The 24,712-nt window shown below is 49.0% G+C and overlaps 7 protein-coding genes across 7 annotated transcripts; 3 read left to right on the forward strand and 4 right to left on the reverse strand.

Annotated features, from left to right (window-relative positions):
• Positions 1 to 306: 306 nt before the first annotated feature.
• Positions 307 to 1,571, reverse strand: glcA (type 1 serine/threonine-protein phosphatase catalytic subunit GLC7; the record flags this gene model as incomplete). Its single annotated transcript, XM_033575895.1, has 4 exons — positions 307 to 402; positions 477 to 776; positions 925 to 1,326; positions 1,395 to 1,571. 4 exons carry the CDS (start codon positions 1,569 to 1,571, stop codon positions 307 to 309), a joined length of 975 nt encoding a protein of 324 aa, XP_033421750.1.
• Positions 1,572 to 3,741: 2,170 nt separating this feature from the next.
• On the reverse strand, positions 3,742 to 8,902 carry ATNIH1004_011333 (leucine-rich repeat domain-containing protein; the record flags this gene model as incomplete). The annotated part of the gene is made up of 3 exons (XM_033575896.1): positions 3,742 to 6,132; positions 6,196 to 6,388; positions 8,793 to 8,902. The coding sequence occupies 3 exons, from the start codon at positions 8,900 to 8,902 to the stop codon at positions 3,742 to 3,744; spliced, it is 2,694 nt and encodes an 897-aa protein (XP_033421751.1).
• A 3,370-nt stretch (positions 8,903 to 12,272) lies between these two features.
• Positions 12,273 to 12,482, forward strand: ATNIH1004_011334 (uncharacterized protein; the record flags this gene model as incomplete). Its single annotated transcript, XM_033575897.1, has 1 exon — positions 12,273 to 12,482. The coding sequence occupies one exon, from the start codon at positions 12,273 to 12,275 to the stop codon at positions 12,480 to 12,482; it is 210 nt and encodes a 69-aa protein (XP_033421752.1).
• Positions 12,483 to 12,620: 138 nt separating this feature from the next.
• Positions 12,621 to 14,530, forward strand: ATNIH1004_011335 (uncharacterized protein; the record flags this gene model as incomplete). The annotated part of the gene is made up of 4 exons (XM_033575898.1): positions 12,621 to 12,637; positions 12,687 to 12,902; positions 13,073 to 13,715; positions 13,790 to 14,530. The coding sequence occupies 4 exons, from the start codon at positions 12,621 to 12,623 to the stop codon at positions 14,528 to 14,530; spliced, it is 1,617 nt and encodes a 538-aa protein (XP_033421753.1).
• Positions 14,531 to 15,548: 1,018 nt separating this feature from the next.
• VTS1 (RNA-binding protein VTS1) lies at positions 15,549 to 17,529 on the reverse strand (the record flags this gene model as incomplete). Its single annotated transcript, XM_033575899.1, has 3 exons — positions 15,549 to 15,605; positions 15,661 to 16,946; positions 17,028 to 17,529. The coding sequence occupies 3 exons, from the start codon at positions 17,527 to 17,529 to the stop codon at positions 15,549 to 15,551; spliced, it is 1,845 nt and encodes a 614-aa protein (XP_033421754.1).
• Positions 17,530 to 18,969: 1,440 nt separating this feature from the next.
• On the forward strand, positions 18,970 to 22,429 carry TFC4 (transcription factor TFIIIC subunit tfc4; the record flags this gene model as incomplete). Its single annotated transcript, XM_033575900.1, has 5 exons — positions 18,970 to 19,286; positions 19,364 to 20,396; positions 20,453 to 20,784; positions 20,881 to 21,305; positions 21,360 to 22,429. 5 exons carry the CDS (start codon positions 18,970 to 18,972, stop codon positions 22,427 to 22,429), a joined length of 3,177 nt encoding a protein of 1,058 aa, XP_033421755.1.
• Positions 22,430 to 22,557: 128 nt separating this feature from the next.
• ATNIH1004_011338 (uncharacterized protein) lies at positions 22,558 to 24,279 on the reverse strand (the record flags this gene model as incomplete). The annotated part of the gene is made up of 3 exons (XM_033575901.1): positions 22,558 to 23,771; positions 23,824 to 23,948; positions 24,002 to 24,279. The coding sequence occupies 3 exons, from the start codon at positions 24,277 to 24,279 to the stop codon at positions 22,558 to 22,560; spliced, it is 1,617 nt and encodes a 538-aa protein (XP_033421756.1).
• Between the last annotated feature and the right edge of the window lie 433 nt (positions 24,280 to 24,712).

Raw genomic sequence — 24,712 nt, forward strand, 5'->3', positions numbered from 1 at the left:
AAAAAATGAACACCAATCCCTACTGACAGCAGTAAAGTACCTTCCGTGGAGAGAAAAAAGAGGAACATATTCAGCGCAAAATGACTCGGAATTCGCTGAGTTTGGTATGCGGGGAGGATGATACGACAATCTGCATGGCGTCTAGGTCGCGGGCGGTTAGGTGTATTTGCGGCTTCCGATCGTCTAATACATAGCCATCGATGTCGTCGGGTTTCGGTCACTCGTATTATGGTGAAAGTGGATTGAATATATGACGTGTTTATCTCCGCCCGAACCTGCTGCACATGGAAAAGCTCGTATGATTCCTTACTTCTTCTTTTGCTTTCGCGGAGGAGTGATGGGCCTGCCTGAGCTCATGCCCCCGTAGACGTACTTTTGTTTCTTTTCTGCTGGCTTCAAGATCTATAAGGAAGAAGACATATTAGTCAGACTCTACTACCAAAGAGTGCGTAACTTCACCCGGGGCCGTAACATACCTGGAACGAACACAGTAGGCTCTCATCCACACTCATCATTGCGCCTGCGTTGTCAAACTCCCCACAATAGTTCGGTGCACTGAAAAGAGTGACCAATTGCCTCTTGGAGAAGAATTCATAACCGTCCTCGACAACTTGGTGGGCGCGACATATCAAGTCCATGTCGTGCTTCTGAAGGAAACGGGATACAACATCGGGGCCAAATGTGAATGACACGCCGCGATCGTTTTCACTCCAACCCGTGATATCTTTGTCAGGATCAGACCACAGAAGGTCACAAAGAAGACCGCAGTCGGGGATCTAAGTTTAGTCAGCGTATTAACATTTGAGCCTCATGGAGCCCTGTAAAAAAAAAAAAAAAGGAAGTTCTCATCTAGGCGCGCAAATAGGCCCTGGCACAAGAGACAAAGGCGAAAGGAGAAAAAAAAGAGGTCGGACAAAAACGTACATCAGTGGGGCGCATGACACGACGAATTTGCTCCATCGAGTTCAAGTCGGGGCTCAGACCACCGTGCATTGTGAAAATCTTTTCGTCGATGATGGCGGCAATGGGTAGACAGTTGAAGCAATCGGTGAAAGTTTTCCAGAGTTTGATATTATACCTCCTCTTGCACTCATCGTAGAAGCCATAGATGCGGTTAATGGACGCACATTCGTGGTTTCCACGCAAGACGAAGAAGTTCTCGGGATACTTGATCTTGTAGGCCAGAAGGAGACAGATCGTCTCGAGCGACTGCTTACCGCGGTCGACATAGTCTCCAAGGAACAGGTAATTGGCTTCTGGTGGGAAACCACCATATTCAAAAAGGCGTAGGAGGTCGTAGTATTGGCCGTGGATATCACCGCAAATCTGCCAGCATTGTGCCCGTTAGTTCACAGAGACCATGCCATTGCTCTCCAAGGGTGATATAATGTTACCTTGATTGGCGCTTCCAGCTCCAACAGGATGGGCTGGGAGATAAAGATTTCGCGAGCTTTGGTGCAGAGGTAACGGATTTCCGACTCCAGGAGCTGCACTTGCTTGCCCGGACGGCTGCCCCTCACCTCCAGCAGTCTATCAATGATTGAGTCCAAGTCCACCTCCTGATCAGCCATGACTTATGGTCTCGAATGAGAGACGGAAGTAAAAAAAAAGAAAGAAAGAAAGAAAAAGACAAAGAAAAGGAAAAAAGAGGACAAAAGAAGTATTTAACACAGGCGTTGAGCGACGAAAGGAAAGAGGGAAGGGGAAGAAGGACAGCTGGTGAAGTGCTCGAGACTACTGATGACGCGGCGTCTATGGTCTGGAACAACAGAGAGATTCAGTTAGTTTATCACGACCGAAAGCTGAGAACGACAGAAGACATCCGATAAAAATGAGGTTGAAGGCGCGGTGTATGCGTGAACAATGCGCTCGGACGGTGTTTTTTTTAACATTTTTTTGTTTGCCGTAGCAAGAGTAGGCGATAGGAGAGGGGTGGTGCGCTTACCAAACGGGATTTAAAAGAAACCGGAATCGAAAAGCGAAGACAGGCCAAATGGCCTTGGGAAAACGAGGGATCTGGCGGTTATGCCAGAGGGGGTGAATATGGAACACTTTCTCCCTTGGGTAGTCGACGACGCGCGTTGAAAAAGGATGTGATGCGGCAGCTGCGGACGAAAATCCTCAGGACGACGTTACGGAGTTGTTGGAGCGGATCGGGGGGAGAAAACGAAAAGAAAAAGCGCACTAGGCGACGGCAAGTCGGGAGCTGAAACCGCGACGGGATTGATGAGAAGAGGGAGGTCAAGTTGAAGGCTACCACCAGATGAATCTCTGCAGCGATTGCGATGGAGTGAGGGGATGTGGAAGGAAGGGAGAAAGAGAGAAAGAGAGAGTGTGTGAGAGAGAGAAAGAGGAAAGATTGTTGCTGGTCGGCAATCAAGGGAGATCGATCTCTCTTTTTTTAATTAATTTTTTTTTTCTGCCTTTTTTCCTTTTCTAGCGGGCAATCTGGCTAACGTTTGCAAAGCGAGGAACAACCTTTTTTTTTGTCTTCTTTCGCTCCCTGAGACAGTAGGGTGTAAATCCACGGGGACAATATAAGACCCGATACTTCTTTCGATGGGAAAAAGAAAGAAAGGAGAGAGGGAAAAGAAGAGCCTGATACTGAGTGAGACTAACACTGCCTAACAGTAACTGGGGAGCAAAGGAGGTAGTTTGGCCCAGGCTCTACGCCTCCTGATTGGTCCCCTCCCGGGCGGCAACAAGTTGGGATTCTTCATATATTTAGATTTAGATTTAGATATTTATATCTTAGAGAAATAGAGGTATTAATAGGTATCTCAAGATCCGAATATATCCAAGTTGCACTGGCAAGGATGGCCGGCCCAGACCTGAAGCATCGCCACGGCCTATCGGCGGCGAGTCCATGACACAATACACTCCCTCCCTACGAACCATCCCGGTGGAAAGCCGTCAACGGGGAAAGTCCATGGTACCAGTATCATTGGTAGATATTTAACTAGCCGGCATTCAGCCAATCCCTATTTTCACTGCACACTAACTAGCTCATCACGTTTTCATGTCTCATGCATCAAGTCCGAAACTCATCACTGCCCGTGGAGAAGACCCAAGCTAATGAACAGATACCCAAAAAGGAAAAAAGAGAAGAAAAAATACATCGACGAAAACATTCAAATCGATATCATCCCGACAAAACTCAGTCGTCCCAGGTAAACAAATCATTAAAGGCATGAAACAAGCGGCCGAAATAAAAAAAGATTAGACATAGCAGAACACCTCCCAAAAGCGCATAACGGGGGTAACCGAAGTGCTGGAAAAACAAAGAGACAACAAACGCCTGACAACACCGATTACCCCCCCTTCAACAGGTACAATACAGACGGTCTAGAGCAAATCACTTTCTTGGATAATACCTCCCATGATATGGACCAGCCGGAGTCGGAGGAATATAAACTGTATGGTGTGTATATAGTGCGTGGGTGGGAGTGGAGAAGAAAATGACTCAAATGTTCGTACATCCGGCACACAATCTCCAAGGATCACATAAACGCCATAGACATGCACTTGGCCGCTGCCCTGGATCATGACTGGAAAAATGTATGCAAGTGGGTGATGAGGTCTGAGAAGAGGTCCTCGAAAACTCCAGAAGGGCAAGATGCAATACAAGAACTTGCGGCCGATAGAGCATTGAGTAGCACTGAAGTTGGGGTATGTGGAGCCATAAAAGGTAGGATATATATGTTTCTATCTCTTTATTCATGGGTGGAATAGGATCGAAGCCTAATTCAGTGTATGGCCTCCGCTCAGAATAGGCTGGGTGCTGGCTCTGGCGAGTGCATCCGTAGGAATTATTGATGGATCAACAATATCAGCTCCGGTGCGGGGGGTGCTGATATCTCGGTGTTGAGACTCCCAAGTGCGGTCTCCAAGCATCGAGAGCCAGCTGCTGCCGACTTCGTGCTTCAAGGCATCCAAATTCCGTCTATAGAACTCTGCATCCGCATTCCAGTCCACGCCCGGGAGCTTGCGCTGTAAAGAAAGGGATTCGCTAAGGTGAACAACGGATTCCCCGTGCTCCTGGCCGATCTTGACCGCGAATTGTGCATTACAGGGTCCGGCCTGGGTTCCACCATCAGATATCCATTGATGGTCGGGTGGCGGCGAGGCAAATGGATCAACGGGTAATTGAATTTGCTGAGCAGAAAGAATGGAAGGTACGACTGCACCTGAGTCCGCCTTACCATCGACAGAAGGATTTCCCGCAGATCGGTCGGCAATCCTCCGTTGACCCTTCTTTAGCCGATTAGGCGCCACTCCTGGCTCCGTCCTCTGCGTTCGCTGCAACGGGTACTTGACCTGTTCCTCGTTGGGCTGGGCGGCTGGGACACCCTGCACAATAGCGTTGGATGGTTTACTGACAATAGCTGAACGATCTGCAGCAGTGGACCGTATTACCGGTGCGGCTTCGGGCTCGGCAGCGCGATCGACCAGCTGCTTCCTCTCAGTATACCCTGGGCCAGTTCCATCAATAATGATATCCTCTGAGTACCCTGGCGTACGACGGAATAGATTGAATATAACAACACGGTAGCCTGAGTGCGTCTTCACGAAAGGATTTCCCGACACCCAGATCTCCCGTATCTCAGGGAGGCTGGTGAGTCTAGCAATTTCGGTCGGATCAGTGAGGTTGTTGTCACGAAGGTCCAGCCTTTCCAATGAAAGCAGCCTTTCAATTCCTGCGAGGGAACGAAGTCGATTGCCGCGAAGATTCAGTGCAGTGATGGCTGGCAATGGATTCCGAGACAGGGAGTGGAGCGACTCAATCATGCAATGCGACAGGTTCAATGCCCTTAGACCTACCAGAGTCGCCAAACTGTCTGGTACTTCAGTAAAGAGGTTCGTTGACAGGTCAAGCGAGTGAAGCGTGTTAGCAACTGGAGCAAGACCAGTAGTAGAGATAGAGGTCAAGGAATTATCGGGGAGACCAAGATGACGTAAGAAGCGCCATTTGGAGGGCGGAAGGGCTCCAGTGAGCAGGTTCGAAGAACTTCCATTCCGGTTTCCCGAGTTCTCACTGGAGTTGGAACTGCCAGACCCGGTACGCCTTATCCGTGAAGGATTACCTCGGGTGTGGCGGTACATGGAGTGTTTTGAACTGGTCGGGCGCGAAGGGGAGATGCTTCCAGTTCGGGTTCGGACTTTAGCACCCTCGGATCCTACACGAATCATGGAAGCTGCCTGAGGGCTGGCGCTTGTACCAAAGGCCGTATCCGCAACAGGGGACCCAGGAGCAGACAGGGAGCTGGGATGTTCGGGCCTGTAAACTGGCTGGGGGTTCGCATTTCCAGTCCATCCAAGCACAGGCGACGGTTGATTTTTGGATGATCGTCGTCGACGTCTATCAATGTCATCCAGGACTATTCGCGTCAGCAAATCTGCCGGATCTTCGATGTTTGCTCTTTTGACGGTCAATGTGCGCAACTGCTCGGATAGTCGATCCCAGCCAAAGAATGAGCGGTAGTCTATATCAATGATCTCTAAAGCACTCAAATTTTTGAAGGAATGGAGAGGGACAGCGGTGTCGAAAGGGAATTCTTCATATCCACGGATTAAGCGGGCACGGCGGTCCGGGGCTAAACGGAGACAAGGGATCTTTGTAAAGGCAGAGTATAGGTATTTAGTATCCGCTTCTAAAGCTGCTTTTGCCTTTTCCGACTTGGAGATTGAATCCTTGGATCCTAGGCCAAAGGAAGACCAGATAGCACTCATACCAGACATAACACTACGGACACTTGACACAGAGTGAATAGAGTCCCGGTCACCCCTGGACCGCTGCGGCTTGTTCAGGAAAGAGACATAGGATTGAGACACATCTGTATGGATATTCTCCAGCCTAACACTCATGGGGCCCACGGATATAGCAAGGTCCTCGAAGCGGGAAAGGAGATAGAAGAGGTGATGAGGAGTTAGAGTGAGTTTGGCAGGTTTTATGTTTTGGGAGGAAAATTTCAATGCACCAAATGATAAGGCTGCTGCGAAGCTGGATGACGCCGAGCTCGTGACAGAGCTCGACTGGCTATGTGTAGATTGTGCATTCTTCGTAGGCTGACGCTTCAATTGGAGGGCATTCGCAAGAGCCTTTTCATGGGTGCGTACAAAACTGGCGAGATTCTAACAAAGCCGCGGGCAGCTTAGCAAAAATGAATCTGAAGTAAGCCCAGGGATAAGACATACTTTGATGAAGAGCTGTCCATCTTCAGTGTTCAGCTTCTCCATTACGGACAATGCTTCGCCCAACGCGATGGGATGGTCCGGTCGGGCGAACTCTGAAGAGGCACGCTCAAGGATTACTCGCACGGTAGGTGACAGGGGTCGACATCTTTGCTCGTAGCCAACAGGGAGAGACCGAGTCACTTGGAGAATCTGACTGGGAAGCAGAACAAGACGATCAGTAACGGTAAACAGGAATGTTGAAACCCCGAGATTCAAGGTATAGCAGTGTATAGTTCGTGCGTATCTGAGGGTTATAGACGACTAAGAACAACAAAAAATAGAGGGGGTTATGGAAGGAGACAAAAGGGGTAGAGATAACGGATATAAGGTTCAAGTACAATACTTGAGACCTGCGGTGATAGCAATACGTGTTCATACCCAGTATTTAGAAGAGAGCTGAGGACCAGAAGACTCTCTCTCTGTCGTCAATGTCAATGAGGTGTCGCCTGGGCACAGCTGAAGGGCGGCGACTTGATGAAGCAGTAACCACCCAAAAGGAGAGGAAAGGATGGGATGGGATAGAAAAAGACTGGACCCGGCAGAGCTAATATGCAAGCACCGCAACTAGTCGGCCTAGTGGTGGTACGTGATGGGGGGGCAGAGTGGATAAGGATGTGCACTGGATCAATCAGCTGAGGGGAGGGGCGTCAGCAGCAATGACAGGGCTCCCAAAAGAAGAAGAAGGAGAGGAAAAAAAAAAAAAAAAAAAAAGGCCAAAAAAAAAAAAAAAAAAAAGGCTCAAGGAGAGGGAAAAAAAAAAAAAAAGCAAACCGGTCCTATCGGATAATCGTACCTTGAGGGAAAGCCAATATGTACTACGCAAAAAGCAGATGGCGAATTTTAATCCAGACGACAAATGAGAAAAAAGAGAGAAGGCGGCAGGCGATCTGGTTATAATGTAAAAATTTTATTGATGAGTATTATTCTCATCAAATATAATACATCCGAATAGTATGGTTCCCTGTTATCGTCTTCTGTTGGTCGGAGAGCCGCTGCACCGGGCGTCGTCGAGGTACGTATGATATGTATGGATGTACAAGCATACGTACGGTATGGTATGGCCTTGGTGGGTAGCACACTATCCGCCTGTTTAAAGCGTCTAATTCTTTAAAAAAAAGGAAAAAAAAACCATACTCCGGCCTGCAAGTGTAGTCAACATCTTACTCCACAGAGTTTACTACAGAGTACATAACTCCAAAATCATAGTGGCGCGCGCGTCTTGGAAACACTCGTTTAGATTTAGTTCATCGACAGACTTCCTCCTGCCGCTAATAGGATTCCTTATCAGTGTCAATTGAACCCTGGGAGAACTGAGAAGGGCTGATAACTTCCCCCCGGAAACTCTATTGGGGTTGGAGAGATGATGGAAACAACGGTTAGTCGAACATTTGGGAAATTATCTTCCGTTGCATGTTTGCCGGTTTCAGTTTCCACCGTGATTGTCATATCAAAACAAAAACAATGCTGGACCAGAGAGTGGCATTTTTCGGCTCAGGGAAAAAAAAAAGTGGAGCAAAACTCTCCGAATCCCTCTCGAGAGCGCGGGTATCCCAATCGCTGGCCATTGATTGACTTGGCCATTATGCAATGATAATAATAACAATGGCTAAGGAAGCGAAATCCCATCCTCATACGAGAAGTAGAATGTAGTGAGTATGGTGCACCCACCATGACGGCAAACGAGCTGATCACCAGAAACTAAAAACCACAAGGATGCAGGTCGGGTGAAATGATTTGGTGGATGTTGGAGGGGGGAAAGGAATGGACTCATGCTTGGATGACCCTATCTTAAGTTGCCCCGCCTTTTTTACGGCTCCGACGGTGGCTACGACGCTACTATCAATACCTGGCATGATTGGTGGTGAGAGCTTTAGTGTGCAGCTGATAGCGCCCTGGCAGACATTCACTGTACATGCACATTGGACAAATCACAGACCGATCCCGCTCGTCTGCATGACGCTTTACTGTAGAGACTCTAGAGAGATGGTAAAATAAGAAACGAGAAGACAAAGAAGGGAGAGAAGAAGTGCGAATCCTACTAGGAAGTACTCCGTAAGTAGGTTACTTTACTAGACTCCCAGACACTACATGTTCATACAGTAGCTGTCTCGATTTTCTTAGCTGCATCGCATCGGTAACCTATCGAAGGATCAAAAGTGCTCATCTGAAACTCGGAATAAAACTCCCCTGCCCACGAACAGACCAGGTAGTACGAAGAGGTACTCCGTGCTCCTGTAAGCACTCACCCTAGTTAACTATCCTGTATCAATCTATCAATTATCGGAGTATTGTCGCACTGACCTTGACATTCTTCGGAGGCTCAAGTGGAGGGCACTAATTTTTTAGTTCCTCAATACGTTAGTATCAAATGACCTCCTCTGCCTACTGAAAAATGATCGTGTCATCGTTGATATTTTTGACTCATGAACTAGTGTACATCGTATTGTCCACATATCATGAGATATTATACATATTAGAGTTGCACATCCCAATTAGGCGGCTCCGAGATATCCTGAATTGCCTCATACCGTAGCGAGGAATACTAATTAAATACCTACTGGTCCGCCTCGAAGACGGTCTGCCTCTCCCGCCACACCGCTCTCCCACCGACTCCATCATCACACCACATTTGCTCCTTTCCACCCCTCCTTCGACCCAGACCAGGCATATTAACGTCATTCGACCCATGGTTCCTATCCATCCTTCTTAGTTTCTTCGCCATCCATTCTATCAGTCTCCTCCATCCAGGGGCCCACGTTCTTGTGATCATCGGGGACCCTCGATCGTACGAAGAGTATTGGCCCATAATATGGACGGATGACGTTCATAGCCTTTGACTCTTAATATGGGGCGTGACCGAAGCCTTTCCAACAGCCAAACAAATCCATCGATTTGTTTGAAGTGTCGTCATTTAGGAGTAAGAGTAACGCCAGTAGTATCTATTGACTACACCGCGATGTTTCAAAATAATACATTCCATGCCTCATTTTAAGATTAACCCCACAAAAACTTTTATTTATGTCATTTTATCTTTATTGATCTGTTGTGACTTTTTGTCATCTCCAACCTTTCTTCGAACCATCTTCCACTTAGAGTTAGTTACAGGCCAGCATTGTTGCGTACAGGGATCTAGGCAGTAGAGATACATATATGCGTACTGCGCGTTGGTTCGCGATTGTCTGCAGTGGAAGGAAGGTGTTCAATCGAAAAATATCTTCCAAGCAAGACGTGCATGGCTTTCCTTTTCCACGCGCATTTACCAAGTCAGGGGTGTGGTGCAAAAGCCAGCCTGCATCGGCGCATAGCTTTTCGATATCATGGGAGAGAAGCAAGGGAGAAATGACCTTGAAGTCTTTCCTCTCCCCCAGGGTTCCTGTTTCTGTGCGGATCCCTGGATCAGTAGTGTCTCATACCACGGGAGAGAGGTTCTTGCAAGAAATTCGGTTTTGGAGTTAGCTTCCATCGGCTCTCCGATATGCTTAGGAATGTTTATGCATGCCATGACACACGACTTCGGCTGTAAGGCTTCTCAGCAGATGGGCAGCTGAGATGACAGGTTCGGGTACGCATTATCATCATTATACTTATGACATCTGGTATATTTCCGTCGATATGTGCTCTGGAGCATGGATGATGTGTGCAATACTACAAGGCGACGATGGTGGGAATTGTCGACATACTTCGTACTGTACAAACAGAACCCGATCCGATGATGGAAAGCCGAGAAGTGGATATGGGGATCTGACGACTGGAAGGACCCACTGCAGTCAACCGCTCAAATGATCAGCAGTGGATTCGTAGAATGCGACCCAGCTGCCAATCAGGGCGGGCATGTGCTCTCGCCATCCCGCGTGAGGAGCGTATTCTGTACACAGGGGTGAGGCAGGAAGGACGGAAACGAATGCCAAGAACGCTGGAAGAGACATGACGCTGTTTGTCGCGGACACGGACCAAGTCAAATTACCGATCTTCATGCATTAGAGAGAATGCGGAAGAACATGGGCGGACTAGGCGAGATCACAGGTCAGGGTAGCGTTTCAGCGGTAAAAAGAGGAGTTTCTAAACAAAAGAAACACTAGCTCAAATGCATGACACTCTTTCTGGCAAATTCCATACAACTTAGGACTAGTCAATAATACTATCTCTGTCTAATCTGGGGAACTTAGGGTGAGCGTTAACGGTCCCAAGGTTCCTATGAAACGAGCGGCTATCGCGCAAAAAAAGGTAAAAATCTCTTCCCCATACTTTTCTGTCATACCGGTTGCCTTATCTGGTGGGGAAAACGAATATCAAGTACAGATTGTAGAATTGGACCATGGACATGATCATGATATAGTAAACCTTCGACGGCATAGGTTTCGTCGTTGCTTTTTTTTCAGTTTCATGGCCTGATGAAATACTCGACCAACCAAACAGGCTAAATCTATCCTATAGTTCGATACATACTATAGATACACTAGTTATGCCGGAGAAATTAACTGGTGGCTGGCTCCAAGAACGCCGACGTCGCAGGGGAGATAACTAGCGAGGATTCACGAGAGCAAGACCAATTATGATAATTAGCTGTAGCTGCAAATCATTCGCTTGTCTGCCTGCGTATGTGGATCCTGCCAAGTATGCACTTACGCCAGTTCTGGGTTTTTTCTAAGGCCATATGTCGACTAAACCACTGCACGTATATTCCTGGATTGCGCTGGCCAAAGTTTCCGATTCTTGTGCACTGGATGTAACCCTTTAGGGGGGCCAGCAAATGTACGGATTATATGGCAATGCCTACCCCGCAATGCTTGATACCAAAAGAGGCTTGGCCCCATCATTATCTTTCCAATCAACCACTCATGCTATCGTCTCAGGCTATAGATACTTATCTCTGTGATACAGACTAACATCGGTAGAATTGAGATTTGGCCCGCCAATGTCGCCAGATGCCTGCTGGACGAACCGGTACTTGTTCCGTGTGGTGGACGGAGCAGCCCACCTGAGAGATATGGCCTGAGGAATCAGTTGTCATCAGAAGCACTGAAGCGGTAAGTATATGCATACGGAGCATATGTTGAATTGGTCTTGGATGATAAGCAGGCCATCTCCCCATACTTATCTGGAGAAAAAGGATCGAAGAAACTACTGAGCTGTGCTTGTTTATAAATAGTCAATCAGCCACGGATAGACTCTAACAGATCTCACGTGTTTATCCAACATGTGCGTGCATAATATACATTCCAATGCTCCCCGGAGTTAAGCGACACGTACGCATGTATATCGCTTGACCTTATGTAATTCCTGCTAATTCGTTGAGAGTATGATGATCATGGGTCATCTGAGCCAGGATATGCAAGCTTCTTCCTCTGTAATGTCGATCTATCAATACCACTGGCCATTCAGGATAGAATATGGAGGCAGATAGCATCAGACTCGATAGGAATGACGCAGTGAGTCTGCAGAAACGGAGGATGTGTGAAGCTCTTGGGAAGTGTATTCCAATATAGGAGGGGGAGAGAGTTTGGGACAAATGTGATAGAGCACAACCAACATACAAACCCATGCAGAGTATTCTGATTTGAGCAGATCTGGCCACTGCCATGCATATGCTTTTTAAGTACTCTGTAGTTGGGGTATTTGTGTGGAAAGAAGGGGATGCAAGTATCCACATTCATCCCCTGAATGGATTTGTTTAATTTTGGGAGAAAGGGGGCCGATATCTTGATGTAAGTTAAACCCATGTCAGTGACTTTTCCTTGAACGGGTTGGATCCATGGTTCTCTGTAGGACCGCCCTGAGAAGCGGGGTTATCGTTGCTATATGGAATTCCTGATCGGGTTGGCGCCTTGGCGGTAGTACGCCAAGCCTTTAATCCTTGTTGGCCTCAGCCACACGAGGGTCGGCCGAATATTCCGCAGTTTTGTGGCTGACGAGGTTGAGGCGGTGTAGGTTTTGACTCTGACGTCGGTCCCATTTCATCATCATCATTGCCTGACAGTCTTCCATTGTTACCTATCCACCCCGAACTCCCCAACACCCATCATGAATGGACCTCAACAATGACATCGGCGGAAAAGTCTGCAACGGGCGATGTTTACGATCCTAGCACGCTTCCGGATTTTGACCGCCAGTTTATTGACCCTGATGACCTGCGGCAGTTCGAGAACGCGTTGAACGGAAACGAGGCGGACCCCCCTAGTGGCTCTCAACGATTGGCGTCCCATCTACCAACGGGTCCGGAAAAGCAGAAGCCGGCGAACAAAACCTAGACGAAGCAAAGATGAGACACGGGAAGGGGTTCTGTACACTGTGCTGAAGTGGCCTTTTCTGTTCATTGTCTTTGGCTGGATCACGTTCCTTGGCGTCGGCTATACCTTGACTCGCGTGTACATCTTTCTCTACGAACAATGGATAACCTGGAGAGGTAAGAGAGAGTCTCTCCGCCGCCAGCTATCTGCGCAGACAAACTATAGGGATTGGCTGAAGGCCGCACAGGCCCTCGATGATCATCTCGGGAACCAGGCGTGGAAGGAGATAGATGAATATGCATACTACGACCACCTCACAATAAATAAGCTGGTCACACAGTTGAAAAATGTGAGGGAACAGGTTGAGTGCGAGCATCGAGAAGGTCATTCTGGTTCGAGCGAGACGTCTGCAGTCGAGGAGTTGTGCACACTCTTGGAGGCGTGCGTCAAGAACAATTTTGCGGGCATAGAGAACCCTCGGCTCTACAGTGAAACCTACTCAGGGACCAAAAAAACCTAGTGCAGGAATACATCGACGAAGTCAAGACATGCATCAAGTTGGTTTCGGATAGTACGCAAATCAGCACTGAAGACAAGTTTCACCATTTTAGGCATTTGAATACCAATTTTGGACGAACCGCCCTTTGCTTATCTGGGGGTGCTACCTTTGCTTATTATCATTTTGGCGTCGTCAAAGCGTTGTTGGATAATGGTGTTCTTCCACAGATTGTCACCGGTACATCTGGGGGGGCCTTAGTTGCTGCCTTTGTTGCCACTAGAACCGACGAAGAGCTAAGAGAACTGCTCGTGCCCGCCCTAGCACATCGGATAACCGCCTCCCATGAAGGATTTCCCGCATGGTTTCGGCGTTGGTGGCGGACAGGTGCTCGATTTGACGCTGTTGATTGGGCCCGCGATGGTAGTTGGTTTTGCCGGGGCTCTACCACATTTCGAGAGGCATATGAACGCACAGGACGCATCCTGAATGTGTCGTGTGTGCCGTCCGATCCCCATTCACCCACAATTTTGGCAAATTACCTCACGTCTCCCAATTGTGTTATATGGAGCGCCATGCTCGCGTCCGCGGCAGTGCCTGGCATACTGAACCCTGTTGTCCTAATGACAAAGAAGCGCGATGGTACTCTAGCCCCGTATTCATTCGGGCACAAATGGAAAGATGGTAGTCTGCGGACAGATATTCCCATCAAATCGCTTAATTTGCATTTCAATGTTAACTTTACTATTGTCTCGCAGGTAAGGAGGCACGATCATTACACTGTTTTATGCCAGCTTTCTTTACTGATACTGATACTCTCTCTATTCGAAAGGTCAACCCCCACATCAACCTCTTCTTTTTCAACTCCCGAGGAACTGTTGGTCGACCTGTTACCCATCGAAAAGGGCGTGGATGGCGTGGAGGGTTCCTCGGATCCGCTATCGAACAATACATTAAACTGGACATGAACAAATGGCTCCGAGTCTTGCGTCATCTAGAGCTCCTTCCGCGACCACTAGGCCAAGACTGGAGTGAGATCTGGCTACAAAAGTTCAGCGGAACAGTGACTGTCTGGCCGAAGACCATCCCCTCCGACTTCTACTACATTCTCTCGGACCCTACTCCCGAGCGACTTGCACGCATGCTTCTTGTAGGCCAACAGAGCACTTTCCCAAAGATCCAGTTCGTCAATAACCGACTTAAAATCGAAACCGCAATCACATCCGGCTTGAGAGAGTTCGCTCCCGCCGGCGCAGCAATTCCTGTCATGTCACAAGGGCGACAACGAGGTTGTCCAATCGATTCCTTCGCATCGCGTCTTGATGGCTCTCTTGCAGAGGAACCGGAGCAGGCAGATTATTACAAGGACGACCAGCCAACATTCGCCTCGGAAGTGTTGGACCTCTCGAGTATGGACCAGGCTTCCTCGGCCCCATCGTCCCGTAACTCCTCACGTCCAAGTATCCATCGATATTCACCAGGGAACCTATTCCAAGAAATGCGACGACAGTCCGCTGTGTTTTTCGATGATCCGGATCTGTATGTCGATGATGATACCCGGAAGGTGCAGTGAATTTTACCCGCTGGTCCTTACAATATTCGTGATGTGGTGTGAAGGGGGTTGGATATGGGTAAATACCTTGACGGGTTTTATAATCGATACCTATATATTGTCTGGGCAGGGGTAAGGGAGGGGGTATTTTTATTCGAATATTCTTATGTACATTATTAGCATGGTGACGCTTCTAGATACCTAAATGTGTATTATTAGATAAAGAGCTGGGCTACAAGATTAATACACATTTATGTAATTTGATTTCACTGTTGTCTACCAAGTTCTCAGCTACTAATGCTTCAATGAACAAGGGGCTTTTTCTAGCAGTTTGGCTCAGTTAGATTCGGTACTGGGCTTTGAAGGGAAAGGGTGCCATGTATATATTTGTGTATTGCTCCAAGATTAATAAAATAATACGGAGGAAAAGAGTTTTGAAGATTACGTAGCATACTTTCCGCCCAGATCTTTCTATAAAGTAGACCTCGTCCTCCTAGAACGGCCGTAGAGGAGGCTACTCCCTAGTGCAGACTAGGCATCTCTGGAATGAGGCTGGATTCAAGTAATGACCTTCAGATATTGTACCACATAGAAACCGATTGGTCATACTCTGTGCTCCATGTGATAGTCGTAATTAATCAATAATATACTTCGCATTAACATCCTGAAGACTTCAATCCTTCGTCATGACCGTTTTCCTGACACCACACCAGTTGAGACACAACCTGGTCTCCCAAACTCGTGAATGCCCAAGACCAAAAGAAAATGAGAGTAAAGAAAAAAGAGCAAGGGCAGTTGGCCTATACCAACCCAGTAACCTGAAAAAGTAGAAACTCATACATACAAATGTCAGTTACTCATCCAAATGGCTGGCTAAATCAAGCCTCGAGTCGGCTTCCAGGCGAGATCTCATCCCTGTTTATCCGTAAGGCAGCCTATAGGAGAACAGTCGGATTCTGCCACATTTGCACAATCTCAATCTAGTCAAATTAATGTGTAGAGAGAATTTTAGAAACGATAAGAGAAGGTGGTAATTTCATTATGCAATGGCGTCCAGCTTGCCATCCGCCTTGGCTTCCTTGACCTGCTCGAAGACCTGTGGTTGCAAATCAGCATTTTCATACTCTACCCAGAGGAATAGCACCACCCACCTTAAGCATCTTGTTTCTGGCCCCAAGAGCGTTGACGCCGCGCTCCTCCAGTGCCTTGTCGTTAAGCTCGACCAATTCTGTCCACTTGAGATCCTTTAGGTTCTCAGTGTATTTATGCAATCGGAGAGACCGCAGCCAGCTGGGAATATCCTTCAATAGACCCGGGTCCGTCGGATCCTCCGGCGGCTTGGAGCTGCCACGGCGTCCGCGCGGAGACCTACCCCTAGTGACTTCCGAATGATCCGAGAGATAGCCTTCGTGGCCACTGAGTCCAAATTGCCCAATCGTGAGGGCATTCAATCCATTCCCCATCAGTGGGTTGTTGGGGTCATACGCCGCCAGGAATCCGTTATTCTGCGGCGATGTGAACCCCATTGGGCCTAGTGCGCCACCTTGCATGGCAATTCCAGGTGAAGTCGGGCGCGAACGCCGGCCTGCCATGGCGGCCTGTTGCTGCGCCTGCAAGGCAGCTATTTGCTGGGCGTTCAAAAGCTGACCCGCAACAAGTTGACTCGCACCTGGGAGGACTTGGTTTGTGAGGCCACCCTGAGACATTGGCGGGTTGGTATTGACGTTCGAATTCTTGCCCTGCCCATCATTCGATCGAGCTCGACGATACTTTCGGGCATCATCGAGTGCAATGCGATTATTCACAGTAGACAAGGCAGCCAGTTTCATCGCCGTGGCGTTAGCTACCATGTCCGCTTGAGAATTCTGTTGCCCTGGCTGCTGCACTTGCTGACCGAAAGTAGCTGTCATTGGAGTATTCGTCATAGAGGCCCAACTAGCGTTTCCTACATTGTATGGAGACAACAAGGGCGCTTCGATGTCGGGGGCCGGGATTGTGGCGGTCTGAGTTGGCAGAGGAGAGCGAAGGCCCGACTGACTGAACTGTCCCATAGGCTGCTGACCGGAAGAGGACTTGGGCCGAGCGATTGGTGGTTGTGGCTCGGTGCCCCGCTGAGCCCATGGAGACACGGGGGCTTGACCTAGATTGTCTGTGTTGCTGTCTGGAGCAGAGATTGTGGGTGCAACGAAGGACGTCCGATCTCCGAATACCGCACTGTTCCGGTTGGAGGGAGGGGCGTTACCGGTCTGCTGGGTGAATTCGGCTTTCTTCTTGGCGATAGCTGCGGCTGCGTCGGGAAACATTGCATTGATCGTGGAAGAGTCGAGTCCCGAGTTGCGCTTGGCACCTGGGGATGGAGGAGGGCGACCCAAAGAATTCCGAGAGCTGTCGACATTCAACTTGGACATGGCATCATTCAGACGATTGGACATGGCATCTGTTCGATGGGAAAGTGGATATTAGTTAATGTGTCCTCACAGCTGAATGCAAGATGCGACAAATGAAATGAGGAGCGTACCCTTTTCTCCAAAGTTTGCAGGTGACAATAACCCCGACATGGGATGACTCTTGGACATCTGCTGGAGAACCTGGATGAAGAAACGGATTTGTACCTGCGTAGTCTGTTGGAGCAGAGCGTACAGCGCCGCTGTCCTCTCCGCCTCACTGAGAACTCGGAACCATTGTTCAATGGCACTGAGTTCGTCTTTGAAATCCTGATCCAAAGTAGCCGCGGCCATCTCTTCAAGTGTAGTTTCGTACTGATCAATATCAGCGAGCCACTGCTGCGCCGCACGGTCTAAGGGGTCGTCCGTGTTGTTTGGCGTCTGGGCCTGCTGATTATAGTACACCTCCGACGATGGACGAATGCTCCGGGAAGAAAGAGGGGACGGGAATCCGGACATATCGGCTGATGCTCGAAGCTGATGCGATCCTAAATTCCGAGAAGACGAAGGAGGGCGAAGGGTAGACTTCGAAGCTTCCGGCGTGCTATTGCGGTTACCGATAATATGGCTGGCCATTGAGCTAGTAATGAAAGTTTGTTGGAAGAGAGAGAATGAGTCAAGATAACGTGTGGGATGATGCTTTTCACGAGGCTTCAATGTATAATAGATACAAAAAGAGAAATATTACTGCAAAGCACCTGCAGCACCTGCTGAGTTTGCGTGTAAACGAGGCGAGCCTTGACTCGAGACGACGCTCTTGCGTAAGGACGTTAAAGAAGCCGTTGGAATAGTTGACCTCCGAGTCGGTCTCAAAAGAGAAATGGGAAAAAAAAAACTGCCTCTCTAAGGATGGGGACAGAAATTTCCTCCCGTGGTTCTCGGGTGTGAGTAGAAACCAACCGCAACGGCTCTAGGCAATGGCGATTGGGGCACAGGCCAGTCCAGTGGCTGCACTGCCTAGATCGAGTTCTGGAGAAAGATTCGAACCTAAGGGGCATCAAAGGATTTTGTCGTCAGATGTGGTGGTGGGTTCAAGTGGACAACAAAGCGGAGTGACAACGGGTATATTAGGGAAGTGTGGATTCTTGGAGGTTTTTTTTTTTTTTATTTTGTAAATCTTTCACCGAAACGAAAGGATGTCAAGGTCCACTGCAATAGTGTGTCAAACACAACAAGCAGAAGTCTTGAAGCATCAAAAAACAAAAATAAAAGGAAAGTAAGAAAGACAGGGAAAGATCACGAGATGATGGGGACGATGAGGAAGGAAAATAGAGAGGGGGAGAGAGAAGAGAAGGAAAGGAAAGGATGGAAGCGAAAAGACGCTTTGCCGTTTGGGTACCTCGAGGTCACTGGACTACCTTCCCTCACGATCTTTTACCTTTCTTTTTTTCCCTCTATTCTCCCTCGTCTTCCCGTTCACGTTTCCATCGTTTGTCTCGTGTTATTTCATACTGACGTCTAATATCTCCCAGTCGATCAGTTCTCTTCCCAGAACCCCTTTGATGTTCATTCATCCAACTCTAATTGCTCGTTTCCAACAAGCTCCTTGCAGCGGTCGCCTGGGTCTAGTCTCGGCTGGGCGCTTAGCTTAAAAAGAGACGTTGCTATGAATATCTAAAAAGTACATGACTGACTATTATTCCGTCATTTCTATTTTTATTTTGCCCTCTTTGAAATATAAATTTCTGATTCTATATTTTAGACTCCCTTAACATATGGAGGGACCTTTAGCTCGCTGAAGCGACTTGATTGGTTTATTTCGACTGCAGCCTCACTAGTCATATTGCGATGTAATTACGTTCTGAGGTTTTTTTCGAGTACTAGGTCTTTCACCTAATTTGTCCCTTCGGAGGCCCTGTTACCAGTGATAGACATATTAACTGAGCTGCGGATGTTCTGGCCCCCACGATCGCCCGCTTATTTCTATGTATCGGTGGACACAAAAAAGATTGCGCAACATCATTGACGCCGGTACATAGCTCGAAATCCACCCTGTGATAAACAAAGTAAAATAAAATGGAATATTCAGACGAAGATCGGATGGATCCCAACCGTCCCTCTGGGGAGTTTGCGTACCCCGATATTGACGAGACGATACATTACCCATGGCAAGGGAATCAGCAGCCAAGCCAGGGTGAACAGTCTATTCACTCGGTGATAGATCCCCGTCTATACAGAGATCTATTCTCCGCAAGTGCCTCACAGTTGCCTGACAAATCTCTTGGCCATGGCGAAGGCGAAGAAGATGACCAATATGCCGAGGAAATGTTTCACGAGATTGATGACTCGGCCGAGGACTCTACGTATGAGTTCTCGGAAGAAGGGACCTCGGAGTAAGTATTCACGCTAGCTCTCCCCTTTTGTTTCCATCCATTCTTTATCCCATCGCTCTTAATGACCATCGATACAGAGATGACGAAATTTCTGATGCACCGGCGGAGGAAGACGATGATGATGAGGAGTCGTATTCGCGCAGACGTCGACGTCGCAGAGGTACTGGTCCCTTTTCCGGTCGCTACGGTGCGCGAGGTGGTAAAGGAATCAAAAGAGGCCCTCGAAAACCTATGGAGCCTAGCCCGGAGTTTAAAATTCTTCATTCTGAGGCTACAGCTGCATTCATTGATGGTGACTATGACCGCGCCATCGACTTGGTCAAACGGGCGATTCAAATTAACCCAGAGATGTTTGCTGCGCATTCTCTTCTCTCAGAAATCTTCCTCGCGCAGGGCGAGAAAGACAAAGCATTGACTGCACTTTTCAATGGCGCCCACACGCGTCCCAAAGACCCTTCCGTATGGGCTAAGGTGGCGAGAATGATATTGGAACGGGCTGGTAATGATCGTTATAACTCCCTGAACGATGTCATTTACTGTTATAGTCGTGTGATCGAAATAGATCCAAGGAACTACAATGTGCGTTTTCAGCGAGCTGCAATGTATCGGGAATTAGGGCACAATGGTCGAGCTGCTACGGAGTACGAGAGGATCCTAAGAGATCTCCCACACAATATCAGGGCTCTTCGCCATCTTGCTGAAACTTACATTGATAGCAATGACGTCCAGAAGGCCGTCGACCATTGGACTAGGAGTGTCAAACACTTGATGTCTCTTGGCCCAGAAGCAACGCCGGAGTTCTCGTGGTCCGATATTAATATATATGCTGAACTTTACAGCTACCTGGGCCAGCATGAAGAAGGGCTTAAGGCTCTGAAATCGCTTTCAAGATGGTTTCTTGGTCGCAAAGATGACACGATGTGGGACAATTTTGACGAGGACGACCGAGAATGGGATGCCGACGATTCTCCACGACGCATCAAAGCCGATGGATATAACCCAGGACAATGGTCGCGAGATTCTTATGGGCTTGGTCTTCCACTTGAGCTCCGGATCAAGCTCGGTTTGTTCCGGTTGAAAATGGGATATAGTCACAAAGATGAGGCCCTGGTAAGTTTTATGACGCGAAGAGGATAGAGGATTGGAATCGCTAACATAACCTGAAGCACCACTTTGAATGGCTAAACCCGGAGGACATGTCTGAAGGGGCTCGGCTGTATGACTATGGCGACCTCTTCCGTGAAGTTGCGGATGCCCTGAAGGACGTGGGGCTGCTTGAGGATGCGCTTCGCTTTTATATGCCGATTCAGCAAACTAATGACTACGCGGATGTCAGCTTCTTCTTGGCAATGGGGGATTGTTGTCGGCAGTTAGACAGGTTCGAAGAGGCCGAGAACTGCTATCTCACGGTGGCGGAGTATGACCAGAGAAATATTGAGGCGCGTGTGCAGTTAGCAAAGTTATATGAGAGTATTGAAATGACGGAGCAGGCCCTCCGGTATGTGAACGAAGCAGTCTTACTTGGAAGACAGGAGAGCAGAAGCCAACGTCGGAGAAAAGACACAAGACTGGAGCAGTTGGCAATGGAATTCAGAACAGCAGATCTGGGCCCCGGAGCGGCGCCTTTGAAGACAATTGCCCCTTGTCCCTCTGAGGATGAAATGCAAGCAGCGCCGGCAGCGCCTGCACTGACGGCGGCTCCGTCAGCTGCTGTGAGCAAGGAGCGTTCTCCGGAGCCCGAGGGGATGAAAACCGAGAATGTGCGGTATCTATACTCCAAATTATTGCGGCTACAGCCCCATATCAAGGATGGGCATGCGGAAGCAACGGAGGACTGGCTCGATATTGCAGACGCCTTGTTGCGCGAGTTCCGGTCCAACCGAGTCTTTTACCCACCCGAGCGGTATATGGTCTTTTTGGGATATTCACGGGGGTCGCAAAGAAGGGTGGGAAAACATAAGAACCGATCATTTATGGATGAAATGCAGGAAATGGCAGGGCGCCTCCAGGAAACTCTAGGTAGAAAGGAGCGATCTATTAACGTCTTCTGAGTTAGTATTGACTGTGATACAGGAACTGCCTCCGAGGAATCTCGGCAAGGCCCTATACCGACGGATTACCATGGAATTTCGTTCGACGAATGGCTCGATGTATTCCTTCAGTACGCTCTAGTTGTGGCGGGGCAAAACGAAACTGATGAAGCGTACGATACACTTGCTGCTGCCGCGGATGCCAGTGTCTGGTACCACTCGAAGAACAGCACCCGTCAGATCCACGTTTGCTGGTTCACCTGTGCCCTACGAGCACAAGACGAAGAAACACTTGCGAATGAGGCGCGCTGGTTCATCAAAGAATACCAATTCGTCACAGACACATATCGCCTGTTCGCCATATTAAGCCGGCTTAGCGGAGATCCTCACCGTTCCTTGTTCCACTCCTCGCCGAATATGAAATTTATGCTGCGTCAGATCAAGGCCATGGACTTCACACTGCCAAACAATCGCGAGGGTGGCCGCACTGGGAAGGTAGCGCGCGACAGAGTCTACAAGGAACGCGCCGCTCTATCGACCCGGGACGAGACGGGGGAAGCTATACCCGCGGAGGAAATGGATGTCGCGCTTCTTGTTCTCTACGGACATATCCTTTACTCCGGCAACAGCTTCTTCCCGGCTCTGAATTACTTCTTCCGTGCTTATACTCTGGACGACCAGAATCCGGCGGTTCTTTTGTCCATCGGGCTTTGCTACATCCACCACTCTCTCAAGCGTCAATCCGAAAATCGACACTATCTCATAATGCAGGGGCTCTCATTCATGCACGAGTACCGGCGCATCCGTGAACGGAAAGGGGCTCTCCTGCCGGAGCGCCAAGAAACAGAGTTCAATTTCGCCCGCATATGGCACATGCTCGGCCTCGCACACTTGGCAGTAGAGGGCTATAAGCGGGTGCTGGCTCTAGGCGAGCAGATACGGACTTGCGAATCTCGGGGAGATGTCGCCATGGTGGACGCAGGATCGGAGCTGAAGCCAGTCTTTGTGGAGGACTTCTCGCGCGAAGCAGCTGTAGCTCTCCAAAACATCTATGCGCTGAATGGGGATCTTCAGTCGGCGCAGGAAGTGACAGCCAAATGGCTTGTGATTTAGCAACCGTTTGCATTTTATCATGTACACTACATAATAACAAATCAAGTATCCGATTTACCTATTTAATTAGTACACATGCTGTCTCATAACACACAATGATCCAATACATCACTCCCCATTAACCACCCTCACCCGGCAAACCGGCTTCTAGCCCTCAGATTCGCCCCAAACCACCAAATCAACAACATACCCACGATGCCCAACGTGGAAATACTCGCCAACAGCGTCACCCCCTTACTGATACCCATACGGTCATACATATATGGGGCCACCATAATGAGCACCGCGGCGGAAGCGGAGCGGGAGAAATCATTCGCTGCAAACAACGACGCGACGTAGCGCGGATACGACAGGGGGAGATATAGCATGAAGGCCTGGAGTATGACGAAGGTAGCAGCAATGTAGATGGCGATACCCACCGTGGGAACGACCCAATGGATGGAGGCACGAGCCGTCCAAGCGAACAAGAACAGACCGATCGGGGCGAAACAAACGCCAGGGATAGCGGGGACCAGACAGGCCTCGAAATTATTGTTGGCGATGAGGACATCCTGCACCGTTGACCGGTTGACTAGATATAGGATGTATAGGACGACGGAGACAGCGACGCCGATGACGATGGAGAGGAAGATTAAACTGCATGAGACCAGCGACATATGATAGAGGTCCTGGTAGACGCGATGAAATGCCTCGAAGAAGGAGTAGTAGATAGCGTAGATGAAGGAGATGTAGAGGTCTGTGAAGAGGATCGCGGGGTCCTTGAGGGGGATTTCGAGCGGATGGGCGAGTGAGTCTCTGAGGATGGAGGAGAAAGGGATGGGATTGAGTTCGCTGGGAGCGAGAATGGTGGGATGGTGGTTGATTCGGGGGTTATTTTCGGGATGGCCGTGGCGGTGAAGACGACGATGACGCGCGCGGCGAAGCAAGATGGTGTCGGCGGAGGTTTCTGGCAGGAGACAGATCAGGATGATGCAGAGGGGACCGGACATCATGGCGATCTCCCAGAGGGACCAGTGCCAGGAGCGAGTCTGCACAATGTGACTGGCGAAGAGGGGACCCAATGCGGGTGCGCAGTAGATGCAGCTGACCCAGGCGGCGAAGAGGTAGGGTATCGTATCCCAGGAGCGGGTGATGTCCTGGACAGTGGCACCACCGGTGGCGAGACATGGGCTGCCGAAGAATCCCTGGAGAAAGCGCAGGACCACAATGGCGGGGAAGTTGTTGAGGGTGGCCAACACGATGGAGATGATGACGAACAGGATGAACGAGACGACGTATGGCGGGTTGCGGCCAATGGAGGCGACTTCGCTCAGGGGAGAGAAGATCAGGGGACCGGTGCCGTCTGTGGTTGATATGAGGGTTAGATAGTCAAAGATGAAGAGAAATCCACGTACATCCCACGACGTAGAGAGCCAAGACGAGAGAGGCCACTTTGTCGGATATTCCAAATTGAAGCATCATGCCCTGGTAGCTGGGCACGATAATGGACGAACCGCAGTATACCACGAACGAATAGACTCTGGCGCCGTCAGCGTTAAAGGCTTGAATGGGGGTCAAATAACGGGGACAGACGAGATCAACAACGTGATCCAGGCCTTGTACAGGGTCGGCCAGTTTTGGGGATTTTCCTTGTCATCGGGACCATCCCAGTCAACCACGATGGGTTTTTGCGATCTGACCACTGGATTAGTGCATGTCACGACAGAAGAGCATCCATTAACATGCCTGGACTTGTCATTGGGAGTTTCCACGCAGATGTCCTCGGACTTGGGAGATACTTGAGGTGCACGGTGTGTACAGTACCGCACCGCCTGCCCGACGACCGTTGTATCTAACCAGGAAGATTTCATAGTGCATTGAGGGCAGATAGAAGAGGAAGTGTCTGCTTGATGAGCCTAGGACTGCGTGTGTTCGTGCTGATAAATAGCAAGACATGTGTTTCCGGACGAAGGTGTACAAAATGCATGAACCGTGGAACCTATCAAGCCGCGTATGCGATTACCCAACGGCCAGCTATATTTGTGCTCGACAACCAGGAATTCCACCTGCTTTACCGGATTTCACTGTCCGGGGATTCACCCAATTGGCCATGGACAAAGAGGCCTGGAGGACGTATCCGGACAAATACCAAGTATGGGTAAGACCTTATATGGTAAGAGCGCTCATTCCTGAATTAAGGCTCAGTGCTCGTATACTGTCAGAAAATGTCTTTACCAGGGGAGTTTAGATTACCTCTTAGATGATGTAGATCATCAAGATTCTAATCGATCTTTACAAGTCAGT

Source organism: Aspergillus tanneri, assembly GCF_003426965.1.
Source record: "Aspergillus tanneri strain NIH1004 chromosome Unknown AapTan_8_pilon_pilon_pilon, whole genome shotgun sequence".
Lineage (NCBI taxonomy): Eukaryota > Fungi > Ascomycota > Eurotiomycetes > Eurotiales > Aspergillaceae > Aspergillus > Aspergillus tanneri.